This window comes from Ornithorhynchus anatinus, chromosome 9, assembly GCF_004115215.2.
Source record: "Ornithorhynchus anatinus isolate Pmale09 chromosome 9, mOrnAna1.pri.v4, whole genome shotgun sequence".
Classification (NCBI taxonomy): Eukaryota; Metazoa; Chordata; class Mammalia; order Monotremata; family Ornithorhynchidae; genus Ornithorhynchus; species Ornithorhynchus anatinus.
Window position 1 is genome coordinate 20434938 of NC_041736.1, and position 22571 is coordinate 20457508.

A 22571-nucleotide genomic window follows, 5' to 3' on the forward strand; every position below is an offset into this window, starting at 1 on the left:
TCTGGAGCTCCAATCCCTGTTTTTCTTTGCCGTAGAATCGGATCCTTTGGGTGGATGAAAACAACCTGACTGCCCATGTGGAAGCTGGCATCATGGGGCAAGACTTGGAGAGACAGGTAAGGCACTTCTTCAGGCAGTGGAACCAGGTCACAGTTGTTCCAAGACTGGGTCATGCATCTGACCTCCACGAATGCCATTTTCATAGAAGCGGGTTCCTCCACAAGTGACTGGATCTCTCCACCCTGGGTCACCTCACAGGGGGTAAAATCACTTTTCTCTGGCTTTGCCTGAAATAAGAGTAACAGTTAGGTGAGGATAACCACAGTGATCTTCTCCAGAAGATAGTAGTCCTCCTCTCGAAAGCCTAAGAGACTGTGTTCCGGAGATGCCGGCAGACCGTTGAGGTGAGATCCCGGGCTCAGGCTCATCAGCAGTGTTCAGGGCTGTTTCACAAACTCTGCCTACCTGTTTCTCTCAACAGTGCCCTTCTTAATAATTGTGGTATCTGTTAAGCACTTACTATGTGCCAGGCACTGTATTAAGCGCTGGGGTGGATATAAGCAATTTGGGTCGGGTACAGTCCCTGTCCCACATGGGGCTCTCAGTCTTAATCCCCGTTTGATGGACGAGGGAACTGAGACCCAGAGAAGTGAAGGCACTTGCCCAAGATCTCACAGCTGATGATTGGCAGAGTCGAATTTAGAACCCATGACCTTCTGACTCCCAGGCCCGTGCTCTATCCATTATGCCATGCTGCATCCCAGTGCAATCTTGCATTGGTTCTCAATTGGTAAAGCGTACAGTACTCCTATAAGGCTGTGTTGCCTTCTTGCAAAACGCCACATTAAATTAAAACTCACAGTGATAATATTCACCTTGGTAATTCATTTTGTTGGAAGAACATTTCCTAATTCCCTAACAGTTGTAGCCAAAATGGGTAGTGAAGATGCGTATTATGGTAGAATTGGGTGTACTCTAAGTTGGACCTCTAGACTGCAAACTAGTCTCTAAACTGTAAACTAGTTGTAGGCAGGGAACGTGTCTGCTATTTCTGTTGTCCTCTCCCAAGCGCTTAGTATAGTGCACTGCACACAGTAAGTGCTCAATAAGTTCCATTGATTGGTAGATTGGGCTGACTTGCCAGTTTCAGGTCAGTCAATGTCCTAGAGGGCTTTCCGAGCCAGTTAGAGAACCACAGAAACAGATTCTAGACTAGGAGAAAGTGAAAGTGGTTGCAGATGACTTTGTACTCTCCCAAGCGCTTAGCACAGTGCTCTGCACACAGTAACCACTCAGATAACATTGAATTGATTATTTTTCCCCCTCCTCAACAAATTAGTGAAGGAAAGAGTTGTTAAATCAAGTCCAGGGGTCTTTTCTTCCACTATACCTCATGCCACTTTTTTTAACTGGAAAGGCCTTCAAAAAATAGAAATTCTTGTCTGTAAGGAAGATCCTAATCTCCATTATGAACTTTAGCATCTGGATAGGTAGGCTTCATCGTGAAACCTAATTCAGGAAGTATTATAGTTCTGATTTCCAGCATGTTTGATTGAGACATTGCCAAAACAGCAATTTCTGATGACTGAGGATAGCCTTTCACGTTTTCATTTTATATCTCTTTATATGTACATATCATTTGATGTAGTATTTTAACCTTTCCAGCCTTTTCATTTTTTTGCAAAAGGTTAGAAGTAAAATGCAAAGAATGTATTTCCTTGAAACTTAAATGACATTTTCCCAGGCTAAGAACCTGTGATATTTTACATACTGGCCATTTCATTTAACTAGTGATATGCAACTTTCTTTCTGCCTCTCTGGTAGGACATAATATCTTCTCTGCAGCTATTTTGATACTGGTTGAACTTCTTCTAAATTAGACTTGTTTGTCCTCTAATTTCTACCTCAAATTTTACACTGTAGTCAAACTTGACATCTTCAGGCCTATCTTTTAGTGTAGTTTCATACTTCTAGTAGCTTTAAAATGTCCCTAGCATAGTAATAGGGTGATACAGAGTGATAATTTATTTCTTTTTTGATGAAATGGTTTTGAAGAGATGAGCTTCAACATTCTAAATTTGGGATTTAGAAATTCATTTCTTGAACTATAATAAAGTTGTTGAAAATATAATCTTATTCGTCTCTTAGCAATTTAATATATTTTCTTGGAGACAACCTTTAACTATGAACCTTAAGATACCTTTCCTCCTTGAGGAGTTTGAAGAGTATCTTGCAGGGAAGGCTAAATCTAAAAATTAAATATTCTCTAAGTATATCAAAGCAGGAAGCTAACTGAGGCATTTTGGGGTAAAAGGCACCCAGAGATAAAGAGTGTGGCTTTGAGACTCAGCAAATTTTTTTAGTCAAATAGGGCAACCAAATTGATAAACCAGATGGAAATAAATAACCAAAAAGTTTTGGAGAAACTCCCTGGGGAAGTTTTTAGAATTTTTTTAATAGCGCTTATTGTATCTCAGCCAGTGAAAAGTGAGACGAGGGACTGTGAGTGCATGCGTTGAGGTAGCGGTTGGGAGTGTGTGATGGGGAGAAGAGCTGTTCTGGAGAAGGCCTCCTGGTGAAGGTGGGGTTTCAGAAGGTCTTGAAAACAGGGAGACCCGTGGCCTGCCAAATAAAGAAGGGGGAAGGAGTTCTACACAGGAGGGAGGGCAAAAGCCAGGAGTTGAAGATGGAAGAGATGGAAGTGAGGCATAATGAGTAGGTTATCTTGAGAGGAAAGAAAAGTGCAGAGTTGGGGTGTAACACATCAATCATTTATTTAACGCTTACTGTGTGCAAAGCACTGTACTAAGCGCTTGGGAGAGTGCAGTATAATTGAGCTGGTAGTCACATCCCAAAGCATGTTCTCATTATATAATTTGGAATGCAATGCAATAGACTAATTAGGGAACTTCTTCCGGCATCACAAGTCTTTGGTGTGTCACATTCCACAATTTGATACAAATAGCTTCAGTGTAGGAAGGAACAGTTGTGTGCATGTTCTTGGCATCAGTCAAGAAGTTGTACTCCTACACTTCTTAGCCTCTGCCTCAGTCTTACTTTGTTATACCTTAGTTATATGTGTTTCTTTATATTTTTTGCAAACAGGCAGTATTAAATTCACCCTGTAGAGTTTAAGCTCTTTGTGGGCAGGGATCGTGACCACCCACTCTCCTATATTGTACTTTCCCAAACATCCTGCTCACGTTTTACAGATGTGGGAACTGAGCCACAGAGCAGTGAAGTGACTTGCTCGAGGTCTCATAGCAGACAGGTGGCAGAGCCAGATTTGGAAACCAGGTCCTTCTGATTCCCACGCAGGGGCTGTGTCCCACCAGGCTATGCTGATTTCCTCTCAGAATGTGAACCATCTGGGAACCAGAGATCAGACCTAATTCTCACCTGCCTGTTTTTCCCCCAGCATTTAGTATAGTGCTATGCACGTAGCAGGCACTTAATAAATATCATTGCTACCATTACTATTGTATTGCAGCCAGGGATAATCTCTAAATGTGTGTGGAAAGGATAATTAGGCATCAGTCTTTTACAGCCACTGTGGATACACTCTCATCTTCAGTAGAGTTATCTTTGAACCCCAGAGGACAGCACTCTGTCCAATTCATTCCTCCTACTCTTAACAATGAACAATAAATGGTTAAATATTCCTAAATAAAATGACTAAAAGGATAAAAAGGATAAATCTACAGTTTTTGCTACCATCCTCTTGCGATAGTCTAACTTCTTGCTTAAAAAAGGGTGGGGATGTGTGTACGTATCAGTATCTGGACGCATTCAGTGCACCCATTGCAGCAGTTAATCAACTTCTGGATCTGATCAATATTTTCTTGGCCTTGTCACATGTACACAACATAAGAAATGCCCTAACTTGATCCATTCATTTGGTCCTTCAGTACTAGACAGTCGATCTCCAAGAGTGGTGAAAGCGTGATTAACAATCCTCCTCGACATCTGTCCTCGGGACTGAGCATTTGCTTTCCAACACTCCTAACTTTTCCCTCAACCCCCGCGAGTTTTATGTGCCTGAACAGGTACGGTTCCCACCTCTAAAATTCTCGTAGTGTTGGGCTAAAAGGAAGTTGGACCTGTGTACCAGCCTCCAATCGTTGTCATGTCAGCCATGCATTTGAATTTTGTAAGTCTAATAAATTATATTTCATTAGTTCTTAAATTTTCTTAAATTGAGCAGGTGTAAATGTGATTTTTAATAAAAAAAAGATTGGAGGAATATTTCTCTTGGTTGCCCAATATTTAAAGTCTGTTTTCTTTTGTTTGTACACTAAGCATATTTTAATTTGACAAACACATTATTTATATGTAGATTGTTTGATTTTATGTACTGGTTGTTCATCTTTCCACCTATCACACCATCCCTTAAAGTGCCCTTCCAAGGGGACATATTATTAAATTAGTGTTTGCTATGGGCAAAAACACAGTGCTATGGTACTGAGGTAGGTTCAGGATATTTAACTTGTACTCATTTTGTGTCCCATACAGAACTCCAAATCGAAGAGGTAGGAAGAATAGGTATCTTTTCCCCATTTTACAGATAAGGAAACTGAGGCATGGGGTGAATTCATGATTTCTTCCAAGTAACCCTGCAGGCCAGTGGTAGGCCTAGAACTAGAACCCACATCCCCTAGCTCCCATATTTTCCCATTTTATGGAATATTAGCAAACAGTATTTCAAGACAAGCTCAAAAACAGAATCGTGGTAGCTAAATTAGGGTTATTTCTTATTAGCGCCTAGCTTTGCTCTCTAGCATCTCGGCCATCCTTTTTTGGATTTTACACAGGCTTGCCATCCATTTTCAATTTTGGGATGATTAGATGAAGTAACAGCCCTTCAGCTTTGTTTTTTCTCCTAAAAAAACCCCTGGAAGCAAAAAAAAAAAACCCGAACACTCTGCACTGCTTGTGAAATCTAATAAATTACATTTAACTTAATTGGTTCTTACATTTCGGATTACACTGTTCATATAATGCCTAAATACGTGGATACAAAATAGCTGACAATTCTACATCTCTGCATGAGTTATTTGAAAAATAGAAGCACTTACTTAACTGGACCGTTATCAAATCGATCAACACAGATTGATGGCCTTGAGAACAGTGACTACTGGCGATTGCAGATGGCGTCCGTATCATTTGACGGGAGACTGCCGAGTCTTGAAAATGATTTCAGTGAGACTGCTTTGGTTTGGTTGCAGTATAGGGGCATCTCTTCAACCTCAGGTGCTGTGCAGATGGCAAAGCCAAGCTAATATAGAAAAATGAGAAACAAGTGACTATTTAATGTACAGGAATGCATGCCCTGCATCCCAAATAGAGGATGGTAGTGCAGACAGGAAACCCGGCCAGATGGCTGTACATTAAAACACATCACTCTGTGAGAGAATTAAGTACAGGCAATTTGCTCAGATTTTCTGCAGACCTGCTGCATATCACATTAGGATACAGCGAACAAGAGATTAAGTGCTTTATTTATTGGAAGCGTTTAGGTGAAGTTGGCCGTTGTTTAGGTTTAATCTGTTCTCCATATGTATTTAAGTGGCACCCTTCCCAACAAAAGGGGACTTGGATTTCAAAGGAGAAGGGGGAAGAACTAAAAGTTGTAGGTAAACATGACATGCAAGTTGTGAGGGTCGATTTTTAGGCCGTTCGACTTTAAAACCAAAAAGAGGCCTATTTTAGACTCTGAACGAGAGGCTAATGTGTTGAGTTGCCAAACCAAATGGGACTGTCTTTCACCAGTGAATCCTCACTCTTTTGTGTTCTGCAGCTCGGACAGAGTGGTTACTGTACAGGTCACGAGCCTGATTCTCTGGAATTCAGCACCTTGGGAGGTTGGGTATCCACCCGAGCATCCGGCATGAAAAAGAACATCTATGGCAATATTGAGGACCTGGTAAAAAACTTCTTCGCTTCTTTTACAAGCTGCCATGAAAACGTGGGGGGAAGAAGCCTTCAAAAGTGCTATGGTGGTCATTGGTTTGGTGTGGAAGGGAGGGTGGAAAATCAGCTGTTTTAATGCAGTTCCAGGTGTAAAATTATAATTGACCTTCTATTTCCCTTGGGCTTTGAAGCTTCCATTTCATGTTTAGTGGCCCCTCTCCGAAAAATCTCTGAGGGGGGTTGGTTGCGGCTTATTCTAGAGTGTCTGACTTTTAAAAATGTGCAAATACTGGCACTTTATCAACAACGAGTTCTTCTGTAACAGGGAAGATGGGATCCCATTGAACCTTGCATTAAAGAAATTCGAGTTATAGGCCTCGCTCCTTAGACGTTGCTGCTTGTAAGGGGAAAGTCTCTGCCTTCCGAACATTCCCCAGTCCCTCGACAGTGTTTTCTCCCTCACACATATTATCAAAGAACTCAGTCTGCAGGTTAAGCGGGAAGTATCTCCGCCAGTGCCTCTGTGCCCACTTGACAAAAGAAGTCTTTGGTTTTATTTTGGACCTCGGGAAAGAAAATGTTCTTCCGAAGCTGAAGACTTCAACTGAATGTCAGTAGAATACCCTCTCTGTGCCCAGTCGTGGGCAGGTTTGTACCAAAAGGATTTTTAAAAGCCTTTCACAGAAGGGTAATAATAGCTATACATTATTGAAAAGCTCAGGTGATGATGCCCTTTGAAGATTTTACATCTGGAACCGCCCCACTTTGCTCTGTAGTTCTGATATTCTCAGCAGTTGTTTCTGTATTATGAATAACCACTATTAATAATGAGTCTTGGTTATTAAGAATAAGACTAGAAAAGTTTTGCAGTGTGAGCATGTTTGCATTTTCCTATTAACCTTAAAGAGGCCCCAGATTTAGTTTTAATAATTATGGGAATAAAAAAGCAAAGTGCACTTTTCTCAAATTGAAACAAAACTCAAGCTCTGTTTAAAGGAGGAAAATTGGATATCATTTATCTGGTAGTGCATTTGCTACTAGACCTCTTGACTTTTTCTCATTTAGAAGTTAAGATAGTGCTGACACACTATTCAGTAGCATTAAAACAACTAATCTGTTCTAAACACATCTACTTTGAGGCATAAGGAACTCAAAGACAAGATCGTTATTTTTGAATGCCGGGTGCTCTTGACCATTTGACATGATATTTAAATCACATCTGAGTATTTTTAAAAACTTGATTTAGTGGTGATTTTCTGATTCATTTAGGTGTCTGGAATAGAATTCTGGGACTAAGCACATTTGGTTTAAACCGTCTCTGTCCAGTTCCAGCCTCGGAGTGTGTTTTTTCAAGTTTTTATAAACCTTAAATGAAATTTGAGAAAAGATCTGTTAGAATGTTCAACAAAGTTGTTTAGTTTTAAAATAAATTTACTCATACATCTTTCCAACAATATTTAGAAATATTTAGAGTATTTAGAAATCCCTATGATATGTATCTGTAACAATGAAGTTAAGAACTTCCACCCTTAATTAATTATGAATTTCTAACTACATTGTTATTATGGCTTTGCATCTATTTCACAGTATTTTTTACCAGCCGTTATCCAGTTTTTCTTGATGTGGACTTGTCATTGACAACCAATGTGTTTGGGGCCAAAAGTATTATAAAAATTTTTAAAGGATTGAAAGTATTCTTAATTCTTTCTCACTGCTCTTGAAAAGTTGAAGGTCAGCCTGAGAAGTCCTATAATAATTGTGGTATTTAAGCACTTATGTGCCAGGCACTGTACTAGGTGTGGATACAAGCAAATCAGGTTGAACACAGTCCCTGTCCCAAGTGGGGCTCACAGTCTCTATCCCCATTTTATAGATGAGGTAGTGGAAGCACAGAGGAGTGAAGTGATTTGCCCAAGGTCACACATCCAAAAAGTGGCAGAGATGGGATTAGAACCCATTACCTTCTGACTCCCAGGCTCGTGCTCTATCCACTATGCCATTCTGTCAGCTAAGCAGAAATTTCCTATCATGCTGCTTGCTGCTGGTCCATATATGAAAGTTAAAGCTCTTAGCCTTAAAAAGTTGGTACTCTGAACTGGCTGCTGGGCTGCAAGACAGAGATTGAGATGAACATGTTTCAAAAGCGATTAGGGAAATATATTGATCAGATTTTGTAGAAAGCCAGAAGTTCATATTTGGCACAGGGAGAACCATGTTTCTACCTGAATTGTAAATCATTTGTCTGAAACAGGGATGACCTTTCCTTGCTAAGCAAGGGACCAGTTTAATAATAATAATTATGATATTTGTTGAGTGCTTACTATGTGCCAAGCACTGTTTTAAGCACTGTGGTATCTACAAGGTTCTCTGGATACAGTCCTCATCCCACATGGGGCTCACAAGTCAGTATGTGAAATCCCATTTCTCTCACGAGCGCACATGAACTGACCCTGTCTACACAGACACTCTGAGTGAGCCCCCATGGCCTCTTACCACTCTAGCCGGTCATCTCTGCATCTGTTTTCCTTTATCCCCTCCTTTAGTCCCTCTGGCTGGAAAGGAAGGATCAAATGAAATTTTAAACCTTGCAGCTCTGTACCCTGGAGGCAGTGGGTAGACATGGCATTGAAAGTGAAGTCTTGGTGACCGTGAGTAACTCTCAGGAAGGCCGAGAGCATTGAGGTGCCCCTCAGCCTATTCTTGTTACTTACAAATGCAAGGTTGGTTGCCGGCTCAGTAGACTGTCCTGATCAATACCTTCCCAAAATCCTGTAATTCCTATCTCATGCCAGTAATGCTCCGCAGGATTTTCAGTTCAGTTTTATTTCCGGGCATTTTGCTCCATCTAAAGTCATGCCGTCAGTTTCTGTCCAACGATTTTGACAAAAAATGATTTTCAAATTCTGGGAAGTCAGCATGATCTGTCACGAACCTCACAAAAAAACCTAAGGGGTTTTATATTGCTCTATTCTTACTTATGTGTTACTCTCTGTAGAGTTCTTTAATAAATGCATAGAATTGGCATTGTGTGTTGTATTAAACAGGTGGTACATATAAAAATGGTAACGCCAAGAGGTATAATAGAAAAAAGCTGTCAAGGACCTCGCATGTCAACAGGCCCCGATATCCATCACTTCATTATGGGATCTGAAGGTAAATATAAAAGTAAACTCATTCTAGAGAGTTAGCCATTAGTGATTCTTTGTTTTGGGTGTTTTAAACATCTCTGGGACGTATATTGTGATATCTGAGACCCTTGAACCAAAGGCACGCTTTACAATAACAAGATAATATCCTTGTGGAATGTTTGGTTTTATAACCCAAGTTTAATATTTGTAAACCTTTTATTTGTGTGGAACTCCTGTTAAATTTCTCATAGATTTCTGATTCATAGTCCCAGTGTCAACATGTATTCATTTAATTTCCTACTGAAATTTCAGATAAGAAATTTTAGACGGGTATACATTTAAGCATTCTGTCATTGGAGTGGTTTGGAAGAAAAAACTGGTGGTAAAAACATGTTGGGAAAGTGAACCAAAGGGTATTAAACAGGTGTGTAGTCAGGAAGGATAAAGTTTGGCTGTATATTTTTCATTTTGCATATGTGGTCTTTTTCTCATATGATTTATAGATACCTGGAGAAATATATACCATTTGAAATGGAAAATGATTTTATGGGAGACTCGGCATTACTGAGCTGATTCAAGTATTATCTGTGTTCTCTTGCAGATATTCTTTTAATATATTATTGCAAGGCAGGTCGTAATCTGTACTCAAGAAACTTAAGTTCAGATGTTTATTTTTAAAAACTCTGATTCTGCCAGTTTGTAACTTTGTCTAATAAGTAATGTACCAAGACTTCTGTACACTGGTTTGTTTTCAAAAGATTCTAAAAGCTTCTAAAATTCTTAATTTAAAGTGGCATATCCTTTTCTGTCCTTCCTATAGCCCTTTAGAAACCTAATTAAATTATCCATAAATTATTAAAAGAACACTGATATACTAATACAGATAGATATAAAGTACACACTCAAGGTTTATCAACTCATTTCAAAGTACCGAACAACCTCTCAAAATACGGAGCCAAATTTAGAAATATTTTTCATCAACCTGCTATTACTTGTACCAGTACGTAAGCGAATGTATCACTCTCAGAGTATGGGGCCTGAGAGTCAGAAGGTCATGGTTTCTAATCCTGGCTCTGCCACTTGTCTGCTGTGTGACCTTGGGCAAGTCACTTCACTTCTCTGTGCCTCAGTTATCTTATCTGTAAAATGGGGGTTGTGACTGTGAGCCCCTTGTGGAACAGGGACTGTCATACCTGATTTGCTTATATCCACCTCAGTGCCTAGTATAACGCCTGGCAAATAATGAGTGCTTAACGAATACCACAGTTAGTATAATAATAAGTGCTTATTATTTGCCAGGCACTCTACACTGTTTTCTTTAACACAGAATTTTGCGAGGACCCAACCCCTGGGTAGATACAAGATAATCCATGTCAGACACAGTCCTTGTCCCACAGAGGGCTCAGTCTTAATCCTCATTTTACAGATGAGGTAATTGAGGCATAGAGAAGTAAAGTGACTTGCCCAAGGTCACACAACAGACAAGAAGAGGAGCTGGGATAAGAACCCAGGTTCTGTGACTCCCGGGCCCAAGACCTGTCCACTAGGTCACGCTGCTCCTAATTCTTTGACAGAATGACTGTCTTATCATTAGTCTTATAAACACTTGGTATTTGGGAATCTCTCACACCTAATTACTGATGAACTCTGTTCTTTTATTTCTGTAAGGTCCATTTCTAGTCCTTTAATCCATTTTATTTTTGCCAAGGTGCTTTTTAATACACACCCCTTTTAGAACATTGTTCCTATAATAGGAAGTCCCAGACCAGTCACTGTACACTCAGTTCTTCCATAACGTGTGTTTTCAATATGCATTTTGGTTAGAGAGTTGTTAGGGAATTGGAAAACACTGTTGTGTCAGCACGAACTGGTTTGGGTACATCATGCCACAATATCAGAACATACAGCTTGTGGTCACGTGCATTGTGAGAAAACACGGTGAGTTTTCTTTAACACAGAATTTTGTGAGGACCCAACCCCTGTGATATAGTGGGACTATATGCATTTCCATTTAGGAACCAAATAGTGTTGTTAAATGTGGAAGGATTGTTTTCCGGTGTAACACTGGCTCCTTTTGCCCTGTCGAGTCATGCTCTCCTTTAGAGCAATGATTTCACACTGCAGACGTATTGTTTTGGGTCCTTTATAGTTTTTAGAGTCTTTGCTGTCCCTTTGAAGCCAAAAATAGTGCTGAAGTTCATTTTCTTTGCTTTTGTTAGAAAGCCTGATATTGAAGATGGTATAGCTCCCTATGCAACTGCAACAAATAGTATTTACTGAGCCCTTGCACTGTGAGAGCATTGTACTAAGTGCTTGGGAGAGTACAGTAGAATTAATTGATATAATCCCTGCCCTCCTGGAGATTCCAGTCTAGCCAGGGAGATGGACATTAAAGCCAATTACTGATAGGAGGAAGTAATAGAGAATAAAAATTTCTGTTACTCCCTGTAGGCTGTAAGCTTGTGGGCAGGGAATGCATCTACCAACTCTAGTACATCATACCTTCCTAGGTGCTTAGAACAGTGCTCTGCACATAGTAAGCACTCATTAAATACCACTGATTGATGGATTGATAAAGATGTGTACTTAAGTGTTGAGTGTATGGGGGTGGCCTGGGGGAGTTGACAAACAAATTGGGTTGGACACGGTCCCTGTGCTGCATAGGGCTCACAATCTTCATTTTACAGATGAGGTAACTGAGGCTCAGTGAAGTGGTTGGCCCAAGACCACACAGCAGATAAGTGGCAGAGCTGGGATTGGAACCCAGACCCGTGCTCTAGCCGTGGCGCCATGCTGCTCCTCTGCAGTGACAGTGAGGGCATGTAGGATGAGGAGATAAGAAATTAGTAGGGAAAAGCCTCCCGAGGGAGATGTAATTTCAATTCCTGTGCATTTTTTTATGGTACTTTTAAGCACTTTCTGCCAAGAACTGTACTAAGCTGCTGCCATAGATATAAGATAATCAGGTTGGACACAATCCCTTTCCCACATGGGGTCCACAGTCGGAGTAGGATTTAATCCCCATTTTACGGAGAAGTTAAAGCAATTTGCCCAAAGGCAGACAGCAGACAAGTGGCAGAGCTGGGTTTAGAACCCAGGTACATTGACTCCCAGGCCCATGCTTTTTCCAACAGACCACACTGCTTCAGGTGCTCGATAAATGCTGTGTAAAAAATAAAGGCAAGGAAGAAGAGCTGGGTCTTTCCCATATGCTACATTGGGTTAAACAGGAAAATGAGAGGTATCTTTAAGGCAAAATATAACTTTTCATTGAAGTACACCCAAGAAGTATAGGGAAAAATATGGTAGTCCAGAAAAAATTGAATCCAGCCTCTTGGTTTTCTTTCCATTTCTATCTGTTCATGACAGTTCTGGAAATTGGTCATTATGAACGGAATATTCAGAAAACATTTTGAGGTTCTCGGAGAAAGGGTGTTTACAAAGAGATCATAAAATATTCTAGTACTTTGATATAATGGTATCCCCATTAATTTATTGCAACTTGCTCTAAAACAATTAGGAATTGTGGAAGTTATTTTTCCAAGGAACCCCATTTAAAAATTCCTCTTTTCTGAAGTGAAGTAATCCTTTTTTAAATGAAGATAAAAAAAGTGGCATTGTGAAGGGTTGAATTTTTCTCCCCTCTTCTTTTACAGGAACCCTTGGAGTAGTTACAGAAGTTACAATAAAAATCAGACCAGTCCCTGCATACCAAAAGTATGGCTCAGTAGCATTTCCAAATTTTGAGCAAGGAGTAGCCTGTTTAAGAGAAATCGCAAAGCAGGTAAAATTAATCCTCTCTTTTTTGCAGGTTATTTTGTGCCATTCATGTTTTTGAAGTACAACAAATGCTCAGGATTCCAATAGGTCTCATCCTACTGAGTTGTCTTTTATATTCGGCCTTTGTGTTTTACTGAATATATTCTAGAATATTTGATTAAGGCCGTATGTTAGTTCATTTCAATTGTCGATTAACCAGTCTAGCATTTCAGTAAATATGCTGTTCTCTGTGTCATTACACAAAGCACTGGGATTTAAAGGGTGCTAAATTTTGCTTGGTTAAGATATTTGTACTCTTCTCTGGTTTCTTAAAATGACATGTTATTTATTTAGAAGGTATTTTTGAAATATAATATTCTAGTGCATAGTGCCTGTTGAACAATGAAAATAGTATTCAGTTGTCCCCAGCAAGTCATTTCAGAGACTGATTAAGGATGATAGCCATTGAGGGAATTGTAAAATGGATGAATTCTGGAGGGCCCAAGATTTATAGACTCCCGTTATGTTTTTGAGTGAAACCACACTCTGGATTTGGGCTCAAGACCAGGCTTTTCAAGGACTTTCTAGCTCTGACAGCTGTTAAATATTATAATTATAAAGTATAGGCTGGAAAGTGAAATACACACAATGGAAGTTGAATAACATTTTATAGAAATTGAATGCATCTCATTGGCCTGAATAATATTTCTCATATCGGCCAGGTAGTATTTGGGAAGATTTGATTTTAATATTTTAGTAGTTTCTAACTTAATTCATTGTGGTAGAACTCAAAAGCATTAGGGCAAATGGGCAAATGGGACCTATTTTCCATTTACCATTTTCCATGAAATTGTATTTTCGTGTCATCCTGTTTGAACAGAAGTCCATCCACCCAATTAACCACAGCTACTTAATGCCTGAAGATGCCGGCAGTTTTAGATCACTTCCCCACACTGTTTTAATTTCTGTGTTTATGTATTTTGTATTATTTTGTGTTTTTTAAATGGTATTTGTTTAGCGCTTACTATGTGCCAGGCACCAAACTTAGTGCTGGGGTAGTTCTCGTTAATCAGGTTGGACACAGTCCCTGTCCCATGTAGGACTCGTAGCCCTAATTCCCATTTTGCAGACGAAGGAAATGAGGCACACCAAAGTTAAGTGATTTGCCCAAGGTCACAGCGGACAAGTGGCAGAGCCAGAATTAGAACACGAAATCAGGATGAGTTTGACTGGATTAGCAATAGGTGGTTCCAAAATATTGAGGTGTGCCCAGCGCACACAATTCCCATAAATGTTCAGTTGGAGTCGTATTTTTTCAGGTCCTACTGTGTGCAAAGCATTGTACTAAGCCCCGGGGGAGAATACATGTATCTGTTTGCTCCTTGCAGTCCTACTGTAGTAGGTTATTAAAATTGTGATCAAGAAATTTCTCTGTCAAGGGCACGTAAAAACTAGATCAACTTTCAGTTTCCAAGACAATTTTGGAATCATTTGGAAGGAAGACCATTATTCTGCAGTCTGTAAGCTTCGAGTGGGCAGGGATTGTACCTACCAAAGCTGTTGTTCTCTCACAGGCACTTAGTACAGTGCTCTGTACACAGTAAGCACTCAAAATTACCATTGATTGAAGGTGACAACATTTTTAATGAGATGTAGCTAGGGGTCACGTGACCAGAAGATTCAGGGGGTTGTGTGAATTGGCGAGTCCAAATGGCCACACAAACACTGAGATGAGCAGTGCCACTTGGTTCGGGCAAAACTTGGTGCGAAATCTCAGGATGGTGACTGCATCGTGATGCTCTTAGGAGACGATTTTGAATAAAGCGAATGGGTGAAGAAAAGAAAAGCAATGAGGTCAGTGGTTCAAGAGCCCTCAATTGAGAGACACTAAAGATGCTTCCAAAAGACGTGAGGTGGTGGCACTTAGCAAGACCAAGATGATACCAATCACTGTGAATAAAAGAATAGCTTTCGAAGTGGTAGCTAGTAAGCTAAGAGTCCTGGGCATTTGAAAAAGCATTTGTCTAGAATGTCAAAGTTGTAATTTTGTACATGTCTTATGTACCTTATTACTTCCTCCTGTCTGTAATTCATTTGCATATCACTTCCTTGAGAATGAAGAGTGCTGAAATCAGGTCCTCGTCATTATCCTCTACTCATCTCTTTGTGAATATATCACAAAATCCTGTTGATTCTAACTTTGTAAAATCTCTAGAATCCACTCTTCCATCTCAATCCAAACCTAGTAGAATTGGGGTCCAGACTGTCCGAATACGTCCAGCAGCCTAAATCTCGTCAGTGTGTTGCCCCAAATCTAGCTCAACTTGTGTAAAGTTGACTTTCAAAACTGCATGAACGCAAGCGCTTCTTTCAGATTCAAGAATCTCCATTGTAGATGGTCACTTGTCCTGGGGTTTCTTTGTTTAATTTTTCTCTGAATCTTTTGACATACTGTTTTTTTTTCCCCCGAGATGTTATTAGTACATATTTACGTGTCTCCTATTGTAATACTCAAGTATCTTCCTTGCCAGTAACTCCCAGTATTCCATTTTATAGATTGACAAACTGTCACAGACATGAAGTAAGTTGACTGAGCCCCTGTGAATGTGTGCTTTGAGTACGTTGAAAAATCATGGATCATAAAAGTTGGTAGAGTGTTATAAAGCTGAAGTCCGCACGAGGTCTTATCTTGTTTCCTGGCAAATATATTCATCTATCTCCCCTGTTCTTTCTCTCTCCTCTTGCTCTACCTCTATAATTTTATTCTAATTTAATTATTTTACGGATATATTGTTTAGATGAATGAGATCTAGGTGTAGGAAAGCCTCATAACGTTTTCCTTTACTCATTTTGCTTGATACTTTGGGTTGTAATTAATCCTCCTTTTCTTGGCCGTGCTTGAAAATAAGCAGCATTGTTCCTTCCAAACCAGAGATACTTTTCTCGCTTACATATCACCTTTCTTCTGAAACGTGCTGGACAAAATGTGATAGATGTACAGCAGGAAGTCTTTTAAGCTCTTCTGTAAAGATTCTCCCTTCCAGAAAATTAATTTTTGATAGATTTAAATTCTCTCTATTCCATTTGTCAGTGTTCACTTAACAACACCTATTGCGCTAGATTGTAAGATCCTGAGGGCAGGGATTGTGTACTCCAGTGCTCAATAAATCCCATTGATGGAGCGATTGCCAGGGGATGGGATGGGATGTCTCATTTGAGCAGGGGCGGGGGTGAGGGGGGTGTTCCCTGGTAGAGCAACCTGCTATTCCATGACAATATGGTGGGGTTGAGTAGTGGACTCTGGCTGGGGTCTACCTGTTGACTCTGGGGTAAGATTGTTGTCCTTCTGTGCTTGAATCCGAGAGATTCCTGGGCTCCAGCCTCGTTTCAGGCTGGGGCTGTGTATGCTTCTGTTCTGTACGCTCACCTGCCAGGCCTACAGCGTATACCTCAGTCCCGGCTGCTTGTCGCCCACGAGACAGTTGTTTCTCAGATGCACCAAGGCCTTCCTGCTGTAGAGCAGGGCTTCTGAGAATCCACCACCTGGGAGAAAAACAAAGTGGGAGAAGTTAGAGCGTCAATCTGGAAGACATCCACTGGGCACTCAGCTCTGTATCCCTTAAGCATGTATGTATATATCCTTACACTGCACTATTTCCCCTATCTGTAATTTATTTCAGCGTTGGGGTCCCGCTGTAGACTGTAAGCCTGAGGGCAGGAGCACATCTACCAACTCTATTGTAGTACACTCTCCCAAGTGTTTAACAGTGTTGTGCACACGGTAAGTGCTCAATAAGAGGAGCAGCGTGGCATGATGGAAAGAACACAGGCCTGGGAGTCAGAGGACCGCCATTCTAATCCCAGCACTGCCGTCTGCCCACCGTGTGACCTTGGGCAAGTCTCTTGTGTGTGCCCCAGTTTTCTGATTTGTAAAATGGGGATTCAATAAGCGTTCTCCCCACTCATCTAGATCGTGAGTCCCCTATAGAACAGGGATTCGGTCCATCCTGGTTAACTTAATTCTGCCGCAGTACTTAGATCAGTGCTCGAGGCACATAGAAAGTGCTTAACAAATACTAAAATATTTTATCCTATCCCTAGGTTGCTTCATTTATTGCAGCAAAATATTTTGTCCAAGAATCAAGTCGGCACATTCTCACGTGTTCTGGTATTTTACTCCTTTCTGAGAGCTAATGTTATAAGCAGGACAAGTTCCCATTGCCCTGTCGGCAAGCTGAATATTCTGTCATCTTTTTATTTGGTGTCCTACAGGACACCTGTAGGAGTCCTAATTTGTAAGTTTGGAAAATGTTCTCAATGTGGGTTTTGCCCACGTCCCTCAGTTGGTCTTTGCGTTACTTACATTTTCTTTTTAGTGCCTGCGGCGATCGATCTTGAGATCCATGTATCATTGATCGCAGCAGGGTCAGAAAGTTCACTTTTCTTCTTAATGGGCCGTTTGACTCCCGACAGTGACGATGTAAAGCTTTCCTCTTCCTTCTTTACTCACCATCAACTATATTGGCCTTGTTTGTTTTCTGGCCAAGATAGATGAAGCATTCCCCTTCTTGGATTTCTTCACCATTTAGATGAATGGTTCTTCCCAGGCCATTTTACGTACCCAATTGGCCTTCTAGGGATTTATATCTAGCTGAGCTGTGTGTGATGACATGTGCAATTCTTTCATTTTCCTTCCAAATCTGCTGCTTCATTTGTAAATACAGCACAGTCAATTGCTCACCATCAACTCTGATTCTCTCTTCTTAGACTAATGTATTTGAGTAACAACTCATGAATGGCTTTTGAACAGCTTGGGCAAGTTTGTATTACACCTCTAGATTCTTCTGAAGAATTATCTGCGGCACAAGCTGTTGGTTTCCCATTGTGCAATTGCAGTTTGTCCCCCCCCCCCCCCCCCCCCACCGGGGGCCTTTTGATCTTAAGATGAGTTCAGTCAGTTATATTTATTGAGCACTTACTGTGTGTAGAGACTGTACTGAGCGCTTGGGAGAGTACAGTACAACAGTGTAACAGACATATCCCCTGCCCACAATGAACTTACAGTCCAGTTTCACTGAGTTGCATTCAGTTTTTGAATTCTAAGTTGATGCTTTCTTCTAATCAATTACAAAAAACTGGGTTTGCTGATATTCACATTTTTTTGTCAGTTGATGGAAGAAGTAGATGTGATCAGTAGTTGAATATTCTGAGGAGGAATCTGTCATCTTACGGAATGCAATTTGAGAAAATGGCCTTTCTCAATTTACCATTGCTTTGTGTGCTGGAAAAAAGGAATATTGGGCGGAGGAGGATTATTGTGATTAGCTCTGATCCTAAATACAGTCCTCTCTAGATTTACTTAGGATGGTAATGGATTTATAATCAATGCTATATACTGAGTGCTTACTCTGTGCAGAGCACCATAGTAGACGCTTGTGAGAGTACCACGGAGTAGACATGAAACCACTAACTTTTCTTCTGATGGCAGGGTACTTTGCAAAAATGAGTAAAATTTTTCAAAGGCACCCCCGCCCCCTGCCCTCAATGATATTTGTTAAGCCTTACTATACACTAGCAGGCACCATACTAAGTGCTGGGGTGGATACCAGCTAACTGGGTTCGACTTTCCCTCTGTGAAATGGGCATTCACTACCACCTCAGCCCCACAGCACTTATATACATTTCTGTAAATTATTTGTAGTAATGTATGTCTTCCCTTCTAGACCGTGAGCTTGTTGTGGGCAGGGCATGTGTCTACCATCTCTGTACTCTCCCAAGTGCTTAGTACAGTTTTCTGCACTCAGTAAGCACTCAACCCTGCTATACACTCCCAAGTGCTTAATACAGTGTTTTGCATACAGTAAAACCCTCAATAAACACCATTGATGATGATGATGATGATGATAGATTGATTTTTGGGCTGAGGACAGTAAACGTGATGTATTGACACACAGCAGTCTGCAGTGCTCTAGTGATTTGCAGGGATCAGCATTGGCCTTTTGCTCAGGTCTGATATCCTTCAATCCATGCAGACTACACCTCTGCCCTTAGTAACCTGCATTCTAAACATTCAGACAATTCAGTTATATCATTCATTATCTTTGCTCCGCATTCAGTAGCCCTGTCCAAAAGAAATTTTTGAAGCATTAGCTGAGCAGCTGAAATCTCTGATTCAGCACAATGATGAGAAGATGCTATTTCTGGGTATGGCTCAGGGATTCTGGTTTGCCCTGAACATAATATTTGATTTATCCTTTGAAGAGCCTAACCTTTTCAGTTCAAAGACTAATTATCTCTTTGCCAAGATAATGGACATGAAAAACAGAACTACTGATGTCATTTGTGGGATTTATTCTATCTTTATGGCTTATCTTCTTTATAAGGAATGAGGGCAATAAAATTTGTAAAGACAGTAGTAATAAACATATCTATTCAGTACAGAAATTGCCATTAACCAGCCAACTAGGCTGTTTAAAGGGCATTCCTCTAAACAGTAATAAACTGTGGGGCCTTGTGGAAAGAGCACAGGCCCTGGAGTCGGGAGACTTAGATTCTACTCACGGCTCCTCCACTTGCCTCCTGTGTAACTCTGAGCGAGTTACTAAACTTCTCTGTGCCTTAGTGTCCTCACTTGCCACTTGAGGACAATACCCGTTCTCCCTCCTACTTAGACTGTGAGTCCCATGTGGGACAAGGAATGTGTCTGACCTCATTATTTTTGATCTTACCCCATCGCTTAGTACAGTGCTTGGCACATCCCCAGCGCTTAACAAATACCACAATTATTAATATTTCACCGGCATCACCCTACCCAAGTTGTGGTTTGAGTGATCTTATCCGAAGGCCCAGTTCTGAATCCCTTCTCACCACCAGAGTGGATTTAGTAGAATTCTTTTGAAATGGGAGCAGAGTAAGATTCCCTTTTAGGGTGCATTCCAAAAATACCAGCGGAGGTCACTTAAAGCAAGTGCAAATGACCTCTGCTGGTCGATGCTGCTAGGATTCCTTTGCCTAACCTACCTGTAGAGCACATCCCGTCCTTGCTGGTTTTGAAGCCCGAGAGATTGAAATTAGAACTTTTGCACATCGTTCTTACCTAAAATAATTTTTCGTTGCTTGTTCATATTAAACTACTAACAGGCAACTGAAACTGCAGCTAGTGGTCCCACCTGTAGACTGGGGAATGAAAATTTTGGAGAGCCACACAGGAAAAAACAAATAGGACAAGGGAATGTTGTGTAGAAGTGTTTCAGTAAATACCCAAAGCTTTCTTCCATTGTCTTGTGCCCAAGGGGCTACTTGAATACACGATGTCTTCATTGTTGGACCAAGAGAAACAGTGGGGTGACATTCGATGAGTTGTGAGAAAAGGTGCAAAGGTATAAGAAATTTAGAAAGAGCAGAACTCTCAGTCCATTGTTGAAGAAGTATTTTTGTAATTTTCTGGCTGGGTTTTTGTGTTCTTCATTTTGTTTTTAATTTTGGTGGCTAGAATTTCCAAATTTAACTTATTCTAGATGAAGAAAAGTAGGCCTCCCTTAGATGGTTTGTGTTCAATTTGAAAGCCAAATTAGGTTCTGAATCCCAATGCCTCCTGCCTTATCTTATGTTGGCAACTTTATCCAGCTTCATATTGAATATTGCTACCTGAAGTTATAAACATTTTCAGGAGATAAATGCTTTGCTTTTAACTGATAATGCAGATAATGCAGTTAAATTGTTAAGAATCCAAAAGGAGAAGCAGCATGGTGTAGTGAAAAGAGCCACGGGCCTGCAAGTCAGAGGACCTGAGTTCTAATCCTGGCTCTGCCACTTGTCTGCTGTGTGACCTTGGGGAAGTTGCTTCACTTCTGGGCCTCAGTTATCTCATCTGTAAAATGGGGATTAAGGCTCTGAGCCCCATGTGGGATGGGTACTAATTAGTTTATATCTATCCCAGAGCTTAAGTACATTGTCTGGCACATAATAGCTAAACAAATATTTAAACAAGTATCAGTTAAGCCATTTAAATTATCTAAGCATTTTGGCACCATCTTAATTTGTGTGTTTAATGTGGATAATCCATTTAAATGTACTCTTAATACCAAACATTCCATATTAACGTATCAGAGAGTCACATTAGCAACAGAGGAAGATTGCAGAATTTCCTCAGTAACCAAACCAGAACTCTGGGGAGAGAATCAGCATAGCCTAGTGGAAAGAGCTCAGAGCTGGGAGTCAGAAGACCTGGTTTCTCACCCAACCTCTGCCGTTTGCCTACTTTGTGATCTTGGAAAAGTCACGTAACTTCTCTGTGCCTCTGTTTCCTCATCTGTAAAATAGGGATCAAATGCCTGTTCACCCTTCCTCTTAAACTGTCAGCTGCATTTGGGACAGAGACCGACTGATCTGATTGTACTGTATCTACCCCAGTGCTTTTAGTATAACGTGTGGCACTTAACAAATACTACAATTGGTTTTTTTTTTTGTTTTTTTTTGAACTTAAGTGATGGGGTATATTTTGCATTACATAATTGAAAGCACCTTGTCTCCTTAATTATGCATTGCAATCACAAGGGATTGTGCCTCACTGAAATATTGTAAGGTTATTTATACAGCGCGTAGCGGTTAGTGAAGATGCCTTTAAAGCATTTTAAAGAATAACCATGCATTCTTATCCATCTAGAGTATGTGCCATAAGCTTATTACCCTTTGCATAGGTACTGCTTTGAAGTATGTCAGAACTCTCATGGTTACGAGAGAACTTTTTCTTACTGAAAAGTGGTTGAAGGGTTGAAACACACCAAAAAGTTCTCCCTCTCATGACTACAGCTCATAATGTTAAATGAGCCTTGCAGATGAGTTCAAAAAATCCTCTATCCCATACAAAGCCTTCTCCCACCTTTCTTACACTTACTGGTATTAAGTGCTGATAAATGAAAAATGCCTTCTTGAAATGATGTAGTGGGTGGTTCAAATTTCAGTCATTATTAAAAGTATTTATTTGGGTGCAGGCCAATTTGGTATCGGCCAGCCATAGTTTGTTTAAAGCCATTACCCTCTGGATCTATGAAAGAATGAATGGTTAATGTGTCAGTTGTTCAGTCTTTACCAAAAGACAAACCATGACTTTGGGAGGGGGGGAAATCACACTAAAGAACTACATGAAGCCTTCTCAGATGCTCTTTGTCCTCCTTAAAAGTTAAAATTCCTCCGAACTAATATTTGAATAGAGTTATTATTATTAATAATCGTATTTATTGAGTGCTTACTGTGTGCAAAGCACTGTACTAAGCTCTTGGGAGAGTATAATATAACATCAAGCACATTCCCTGCTCACAATGATAGCACAGTCTAGAGAGGGAGACAGACATTAATGTAAATAGATAAATTACGTGCCACAGGGAAGAGTATGCTTAGTTGTATGTTCTTGGGAATCCTGCCATGGGCTTGCTTCCCATGGTCAGACAAGTTTTCAATTAGAACCGATGCTCTGTCTCTCTGGCTTTGTTCAGCTGCTCAGTAGTTTTAAATTAACCAATTTTTTTTCCATGCAGAGATGTGCTCCAGCTTCTATCCGCCTAATGGACAATGTGCAATTTCAGTTTGGTAAGAAAACACAGCTTTACAAAATGTTTGCATGATTTAATATTTTCTCTTTATGCCTCCCAAATCCTTGTTGGATAAGAATAAGTGAAATAATTTCTTAAATGCTTATGGGGTGCAACGCACTGCGTTTAATACAGAACCAATACAAATGTTACCTGCCCTCGGAGGTTACAGTGCAGAGGAAGG

At 40.4% G+C, this 22571-nt stretch overlaps 1 protein-coding gene across 3 annotated transcripts in view; it reads left to right on the forward strand.

Moving 5' to 3' along the window:
* The window catches only part of AGPS (alkylglycerone phosphate synthase), a 103214-nt gene that overhangs the window by 33502 nt on the left and 47141 nt on the right, over positions 1 to 22571 (forward strand). For all 3 annotated transcript variants that reach the window (XM_039913181.1, XM_029071686.2, XM_039913182.1), the window contains 5 exons: positions 36 to 116; positions 5798 to 5923; positions 8955 to 9063; positions 12695 to 12822; positions 22334 to 22385. In XM_039913181.1, the coding sequence (XP_039769115.1) occupies positions 36 to 116; positions 5798 to 5923; positions 8955 to 9063; positions 12695 to 12822; positions 22334 to 22385 (496 nt within the window). The remainder of the gene's footprint in view (positions 1 to 35; positions 117 to 5797; positions 5924 to 8954; positions 9064 to 12694; positions 12823 to 22333; positions 22386 to 22571) is intronic.